Raw genomic sequence first — 8478 nt, forward strand, 5'->3', positions numbered from 1 at the left:
AACAAATGTACAAATGTGCTTGACACAATGGATGGATGGATGTATTTTGAAAAGAGATGTATGAACCCCCAATAAAATGATTCAAAATAAAGAAAAGAATATTTGCTGCATTAAAAAAAAGCCAGATCTCTCCAGTTCCCTTTCCACCTTGAAGATGATAAAACCTGTCAGTGATTGCCGGTGAGTGGATTCCCTGCTGCACCCTTGGAGGCTTGTGTGTTGCTCTCACACTGAACCGATTTCAAGCAGAGCTTCCCGACTCAGATGGTCTTGGTAGAAAGGCCTAGAAATCAACTTTTCAAAGCCCATGAAATCCCGCTGTGATCAGCCACATTGGGCAGCATGTTGTCATATTATGTATGGAATTACCAGGAGTCAGGGGTCTCCTTTGAAGCTACAGTGTGAATGAGAGCATTTCCTGTATTGCCAAGATCCATTTGCCTACCCAAGGAGGAAGATGAGCTAGACTAGCTTCAGAATGTGTCAGAGTTCCATGAAGTATGCTTTTCTGTTTTCATGGAAACCCCGGAGGAATATGCTTTAGCTATTTAGATGGTGCCCGTTTCTCTCATCTTCATGCAAACATTAGAAAGGTAGAAACAGGTGGGCCGTTGAGTATGTTTCCCCCAACAGGCAGATTGTGGCAGAAGTGAAGGTAACAACTGCTTGCCCTTTAAGCTTTCCTTTTCCCTGTCACCCCCTTTCTCCAGCACTAAGCCATCACTGAGACGCTAGTCCTGTAGATCTCACCTTGATTAGATTTTTGTTTTCAGAAGAAAAAGAAGGGACTGCATTGTTTTCCTTGCTTTTTATAGAGAGAGCTGAAAACTACAATACAATAACTCAAAATGACTCTTGTTAAGCATTCTCAGCCAGGTGCATTCCCTAAGCAGCCTGCCATCGCCGAAGTTCATCTATTTATTTGTCGGAAATGGACATGTTTTCCTGCAGACTTGTCAAAAGTAGATGTCGGTGAACTCTGGCGATTTTGCCTCTTCCGCTGTTTGGGTCATCCCAAAACACAAAACCCCCACCCCTTCTGCTTTTTAAATTACTTGTTTCATGGGCTCCCCTAATTCTTTGCACTTCTGATAACCCCTATTCAATTCAGAAAGAACCAGTCATGCCAAAATTTCCATGGTTTTGTTCTCTGTTGATCCTCAGGTGTAGCCTTGCTGGCTTACTGCTTATGTGTAGGACTGTGATCTCCAAAGTCCAAAGTTCAAAACCACCAGCCGCTCTGTGTGGAAAAAAGATGGTGTTTTCGACTCCCCTAAAGAGTTACATTTGCAGAAACCCACGGGGGCAATTCTCTCCCCTTTCCTATAGGGTCACTCTGAGTCGGCATGGACTCGATGGCAGTGAGTTTGGTGATTTGGTTTAGGGCATCAGTGCCCTGTCTCGTGTAGACAGACACACTGATCTCTTTCTGATCCAAAGGTTACTTGGCTGGACCCCTCTTCCTTTGCTTTTGAGGTGCTGGGACTTGTGCTTACTGATCTTACTCCATAATATGGGATGTTGTCTTATGTTTGAATGATATCCTCAGGGGCCACAAGTGATTATGGAACCAGCATAATGCTGTTGTGTGTTTTTCATTGGATATGGATATCTTATTTCTGCCTCATCAGTTAATAATTAATCAACCATCTACAAGGAATATGGGCAGCGATAAAATGCCTCATGTTCCATTTATTCCAAGTTCACATGCATTACATGCCTCCCTTTGCCCCACCATGAATCCCAGCTAGTTTTAAAGCTCACGTTATCCCATCAGCTCACACATACATGAGGGTTATTCTGGCCGACTCATACCAAGACCATTTATTGCTGACTTTTTTCTTACAATGGGAGCTCTCGTAATATAATCAATGTATATGCAGGGGCATTCAGATTCAAAAAATAAATAAATAAACAGGCACCAACAAATTATAATCAGTTATAATTGCTGCCTACTTAGGAAATGCAGTAATTCTATTAAATTATAGATTTAGGGCAACACCTGCATCTTCATCAGCTTGGGGAATCAGCCCAATATGCCTCTTCTTTTCTTGTGGTTGTTTATCAAGCGCTCTTGTTTTCCAACTACAAGTCCGGGGGAAGGTCAGTCTTGCCCCAGTTCTCTGCTTGTCCCCTGTCTTTGCAGATCTGAATGGAAGATCTGTTCACAAATCTCTCTCCTGGACTGTTGAAATGTTCCTTTTCTCTTTCTTTCTGTCTTTCTATCTGTATTTCTCTCTTTTTCTTTTTCATCCAACTGCTCCCAGCCACCTAAGGGCCATGTGCTCTGGCTCGAGTTCCTAAGTGAGAATGTGGGCACCCCTGTGAGCCTCTAATGGGGCCTCAGCAGGTTGCGGAGTTCAGTGGCCTCCAAAGGCTCTTCCCTAGCCAGGATCTCATTCAATCTCTGAGCATCTGGGGGTCTTAAAATAGCCTGCTGAGCAGAGTGCTTAAGAGCAAATCCTAGTCAGCTGGACCTTAGTTCAATCAAGGTTCAAGTTAGAAGTCTTTCCATGCAGAGACTGTTGCCGCCACAGAATGAAAAGTAAATTAACAGGAGCCTGGCTCACTGCTGATTCCCACTCATAGCGATGCTATAGGCCAGGCCTACACACACATGCAAGGCAGATGCCGAGAAAAGCCAAAACTAAACAGGCGCTCCTGTTGACTAGAATTGTGTTAACATTAGCAGACTTATCAGCAGTACCAAAGTAAGGAGAAAATAATGTCATATTGTCTAGTGCTGAGGGGGAACAGCTGAATCTAAAACAACAAATTAATTCCAATGGTTATTAAAGTGTGATGGCAAAGAAATCTTAAAACCATCTCAGTCAGTGTACTAACCGCCAACAAAACGAACAGCACCAACCAAACTCCTTGCCACACAGACGACCCTGACTTCCGAGGACCCCCTGGTTCACGATGGAAGCGCTCTGTGCGGTTCCTTGCCTTCATCCGAGTGGTCCCCAGGCCGTCCTCGGCGTGGCTTCTAGCCACCGTCTTTTCGCCCAGAAATTGAGCACAAACAATGAGTGTCACCTGGGGACTCCTGCCAACCACAGAACTCTTTCAAACATATCACTTAAGGAGCTGGACTAAAAGAAAAATAGCTCCATAAGGACTTATTGAGATGTAATTTTAGAAAAGAAGAAATAAGACCTCGAGCTAAATCTAAATAAATATGACCCATAAAGTATGTGTATATAAAGAGAACACTGAAAATTCCAGACTGCTCAGGGAAAGTAAAGCAGGTGGCAAAATATGTTGAGTTTCTGCTTTTATTCAGGAAGAAACAAAAAAAAGTTAAATTCATTTTAGATCTTATTAGGAAAAACATGCTTTTATATTGAAATTTTAAGGGTAAACACTAGTAGATAAGAAATACGACGTGTATTATTTTAAACTTTGACAAGAAAAACATGAAATAAAGAAAACTTGATAATTTCAACAGTAATCAGGATGAGGAAATTGATAAATAGGAAACAGAAAATATAGTGACAGAGATAAGATCAACCTTGCCAGTAATCACAATAAGTATGAATGGGCCACCCTCCCTTATTATGAGATAGAGATTATAGATTAGTATTTGAAAGAGTGAGTTACACTTAGAGCAGTAAATTCTTTTTATAGTAGCCACATTAATAATCTGGAAAAAAGGAAATACTTGACCTTGAATTATAAAAATAAAGGACATGCCATGTTGCTGAAATGTTCTTTTTTATCATATAATGTCATCACTTGATATTGTACACATGGCGGTAGAATTAAACACAACTTAATGAAATTGTAAGGAAGAATTGCCAAATCCACAACTGTATGCAGAGACTTGGGATAGCTTTTCTCCAAACCTAGACTTCTCCCAGTCAACAAAACCTCCGGGGTGGGGGTGGGGTGGAGAAAGACATTCACCCTAAGTGTTCTCAGTGCTTCTCTGATTGAAGTTAACCCTTTTGTCCCTCAGGAGCATTTATACCTCGGTGTAATGAAGAGGGTTATTACAAAGCCACACAGTGCCATGGCAGCACGGGCCAGTGCTGGTGCGTGGATAAGTACGGCAACGAGTTAGCTGGTTCTAGGAAACAGGGTGCTGTGAGCTGCGGTGAGTAAAGCCTTCTTACATTTACCCTCCAGTGACTCCCCGCTGCCTGTGGGTTCTCACCGACTGTGGGTCTTCAGCGGTCTGCTCTACATCATATAAGGAAGACAGTAAAACTCAAACAACATGAGATTATGCATATCCAGGATTGCAGGTGCCAGGAGATCGCATGACCTTGTATTGGACAAGCGTTTTTGACAACCACGGAGCTATTGCTTTCTGTTTAGGATTATAAAATCTTCCTCTGACGGCAGAGGTAAATCAAGAATAGTAGGGTCCATATAAGAAAAAGCTTGTGGTCCTTGCCATGTGGTCACCCTACCTGGCTTATTTTAGGAGCAGTAGAGTTGCTAAGCTCCTACATTTAGAAAGCAAATTGTATGATTTTACCCTACAGGTAGAGCGCATGCAAGAAGGGAAGCCTGCCATGGTTCACTGGGTAGAAGGCAATCCTCAGTCTTTTCTCCCTTTTTGACGTGTTTCAGAGGAGGAGCAGGAGACGTCGGGAGACTTTGGCAGTGGTGGCTCCGTGGTCCTGCTGGATGACCTGGAGGATGAGCGGGTGCTGGGGCCGAAGGACAGAGAGGGGAAGCTGCGGGTGCACACCCGGGCAGTGACAGAGGACGACGAGGACGAGGACGACGACAAAGAGGATGAGGTCGGCTACATCTGGTAGTTCCCATGAGGAAAAGGACACAGGTTGTGCGCAAAATTGCAAGGCACTCCCCCTTCCTGCATTTGTGTCCAAGGCTTGAGGCACCAAGGTCCCTTCTCCACTGTTGCTCTGTGCCCGACCCAAGGTTTGGAAGGCAGCTCCTTGTTCCCAGAGCGTTCAGGCTTTGAATCCAGTTGTGTGGGAGGAAGGGTGTTGTGCTTTGTTATTTTGTTTTGTTTTTGTTCTGCTTTGTTTTCCGACAGGGGAAGGCATGGCTGAATAAACGCCTCCTTCGCTCCTGTGAGATTTTTTGCAACAAGCATGTCGTTTCTGTGGAATTCTGATCGTGCAGGGAGCCCCCACCCTCTTAAACGTCAAAGACCCTTCTTGATTACCTACACTGGTGGTTATTACAGCATGGTTCCCGGCCTTACAGTGTCTAAGTGCTTTTCTTGTGTCCTGTAGATGTCGTGGACAACACACCACAACTGTCCCGTGCCCTCCCTGCCCTCCACCACCCCTGGTGTTGATTACAATTTAGGTTCTCACATCACGATACCTGGCTTCCTAGAAACAACAGCCTTAATTCGTCCAGAGTCCCTTTGGGGAATTAATTTTCTTTATCACAGATGCTTCTCGCTGTATGTCCATAAATGGAGTATGTGTGTACCTGTGAGGCTGTGTGTGTATGTGTGTGTGTGTGTGTGTGTGTCTTGTGCATGCACATCCCTGAACGCATACTTCTCAGAAAAAAAAGTGCTTGAGGTATCCATTAAAAACTTATTTGAAAAATAATTGCCCATTTGCCAGCTTGTCTAGACCTGGATTGCCACTGGTGGAATAAGATTTGGGTTGAGTCCTATTTTGCACTAACAGTCGGCCCTTGTGGCCTGCAGGCTGAGGAGGCGTCTTCTCTCTGCATCAGCAGAGTTCCTGGAATCCGCTTTGATCAGATGAGTCTTCGTCTGCCTAAATCACTTATCTTGGGAAGCCATGCAACTCCCACATGGGCCGCTTCACAAGCCATCACTTTTGTTTCTGCGCAGCGCCCTCTTCCTCCTCCTCCTCCTCCTCCTCCTCCTCCTCCTCCTGCAGCAGGCAAGTCTGCCACAGGCTCCCCCCTTCCCTATAGGCTCAAGGGCTTTTTATAAGGATGTGCTTAAATGCCTCTTCTTGAGAAGACAGTCCCCCAGTGTTCACTGAAGAAGACAATGTAGGATTCTTAACCCAATGTTCTGCTTTGTGCCCTTTCTATCCACAAATCATGATGATGTTACAAAAGTTGTACAGATTTTTTATTTTTTAGCCACCATCATTTTTTGCCAGAAACTCGGATAAAGGCCTAGAGGGAACTTCATGGTAGCATGGGTTAGGGGTTTAAGAGCTCGTGCGCTTGCCGCCGCCCCAATCCATACAGATATAGAACGAATGATGCTAATGAAGGAAGCCCTTCACTCTTGCATTTCTTTTTCCAAAGTTAACTCACATGGTTGGGGGGTGGGGTGGAGGTGGGGGTTAGGTCCAAATATGTAGGTCAGTAAGTCATCATCTATATATTCTTTAGGATTATTCTCCCTAGCAAGCTGGCCCAGATACAAGTACCAAAGAATAGTCTTCAAAGTGGTCCCATTCAGTTCAGTACCTGCCCTTCAGCCTTGGCCCCATCTGGTTGCCACCTACCTAGATGCCCCAATCAGTAGCCCAAGCAAGGTTCCCTGGTCCACATTGGTTTTTCTTGCCGCTCCTATTAGCTATAGCCAGTCCACAAGAAGACCAGATTAACTCAGGCAAAGCAAAATATTCGGTCAGACCATGATCACAGTGACAACTGACCAGCCCCAACTCCCTGAAATGGACCATTTGTACTTTGCCAATCTGCCTGCAGCTGGTGTCATCCGGTCTTTGCATGTAGCTAGATAAAATGGGATTATTCCCAGAGTTGGGTTCAACTGAGATATGAATGTGTTCCATGTAGCTAACTCATTGGCTTGACAGTCACAAGTATAACAAAATTCCAGATAGATTTACTTGCTCTGAAGGGAGACCATAGGCCAAGCTCTGTATAGAAATCACAACTCTTTTGCTAATAATTTGTTCACTTGAGCAGAACTTTGAAATCACAAATTAGAAAACAGATGCTTAATTGCATCTAAATGACAACCGAGTGTATGAAAAAAATCAAGACATATTTTTTAAAATCTCAGTTTAGGCCATCAAAGAACCATTGTTACGATCTCCTCTGAGCTTGGGAAATTGCACGAGAACAAATTAAAATCGACAAATTGATTTCACTTAGAGAAACTTCTAGGAACAGAGTGAGCCACTGATTTTAATTTGCCTAATTATCTTATGACAAGTGTCACATTAAGATGACACTTAAAGATCCTTAGCATTCACTTAATGATGGAGAAGAGTGCTCACTAGACAATTCCCAGTTAGGTAATGAGGTGCCATTTCAGCGATATCCCGAGAAGATATTTTGATTCATTAAAATATTAAATAAAAAGCCCTCCTGAGACTGGAACCCCAAATCAATGGAGCAACATTAACACTACTTCTCATGCCTCACCTTAGCAGTAGCACTAGGTGTTTTTCCCAAGGACTTTATACTTTCTGCAAGTACTACAAATTAGATTTTGAGTTACCCTTGGGGTAGAATTTTTGTTTTCCTCTTTTTGCAGGAGCACATTAGTTACCATGACTTAGTATACATAAAATCTTGATTAAAATATATATATATCATGGTGATAATCCAATCCCTTGTTTGACTTGAGGTATTCAGCTGAATCCATACTAACCCATTGGCGCAAACTCCAGAGTGAATAGCTTCATTCATAGTCCATGAATGACCCTTTGATTTAATATTATTTCCTTGGCAGCCAACTTAAATCCCAGGAATGTCTCCCGTATGGTTTGTTGACTGGCATATAATTTCCTTTGATTTCCACAAATATTCTAGGTGTGGGAATTTCTTAATATTCTAAAGTTAAGGTTTTTGTAAGTGTCCCTTTGTCTGCCCATTTCCTCACCCCTAGCACAGACGACTGTCTGTTTGTCCAGGTCTGCCCCTCTGCTCTTCACAGGAGGCCACTCTCATTGGTGGTGGTTGTTGTTGTTTTCCTTAACCACACTGTACAATAACATCAAGGAGCCCTCCCTTTCTACAGTGGGTGGTTTTGATCTTTTTATACCTTTTTCTCAAAGTCACTACAGTTTGTCCCTGTCAAATGTGCAACATGGTAACAAGAGCCCACCAAATCCTGAGCGTCAGTTTGTTGTCCCTATTGTAGATGAAATAGTGAAATAGAAAACCTTAGTAAATGTTGAATGCTTTTCCATGTAGACTTATCTGGAATGTGAACATGACTCTTTGGTTAATAATAAATGCTTAACTGTAGTCTTGAGTAGGTGCATTTCTGTCTGTCTCAATAAATTTTAATTTGTCTGCAACATCTCAGTGTGTGTCTTTTCTTGGTTGCCGTATGAACTAAGCAGGCTGGGTCCACTCACCATCACTGGAGAACAATATGGGCAGACGTACTTGCTGTGGACAATCTTTTCTATGCCTTTCCGGTTTCCAACTTTCAACTTTTTTTCACGAAGCTGATTCCTTCCTTTCCCAACCAGTTATTTAACAATTCTCCTTAAAAAAACAAAAACAAACTTGCTCTGCTTTTTAGAAACTCTGAGCATTCCTCCCTTCGTGAAGTAACCACAAGACCCCTGC

At 43.1% G+C, this 8478-nt stretch overlaps 1 protein-coding gene across 1 annotated transcript in view; it reads left to right on the plus strand.

Annotated features, from left to right (window-relative positions):
- SPOCK1 (SPARC (osteonectin), cwcv and kazal like domains proteoglycan 1) overlaps positions 1-8201 on the plus strand; it is a 407575-nt gene extending 399374 nt beyond the window's left edge. Inside the window, exons 10-11 of the mRNA XM_004696627.2 lie at positions 3962-4099; positions 4582-8201. Of these exons, the coding sequence (XP_004696684.2) occupies positions 3962-4099; positions 4582-4772 (329 nt within the window). The 3' untranslated portion in view covers positions 4773-8201. The remainder of the gene's footprint in view (positions 1-3961; positions 4100-4581) is intronic.
- Positions 8202-8478: the final 277 nt, after the last annotated feature.

The sequence above is a fragment of the Echinops telfairi genome, unplaced genomic scaffold (genome assembly GCF_000313985.2).
Source record: "Echinops telfairi isolate 266 unplaced genomic scaffold, ASM31398v2 ScPeMD7_7469;HRSCAF=8507_1, whole genome shotgun sequence".
Lineage (NCBI taxonomy): Eukaryota > Metazoa > Chordata > Mammalia > Afrosoricida > Tenrecidae > Echinops > Echinops telfairi.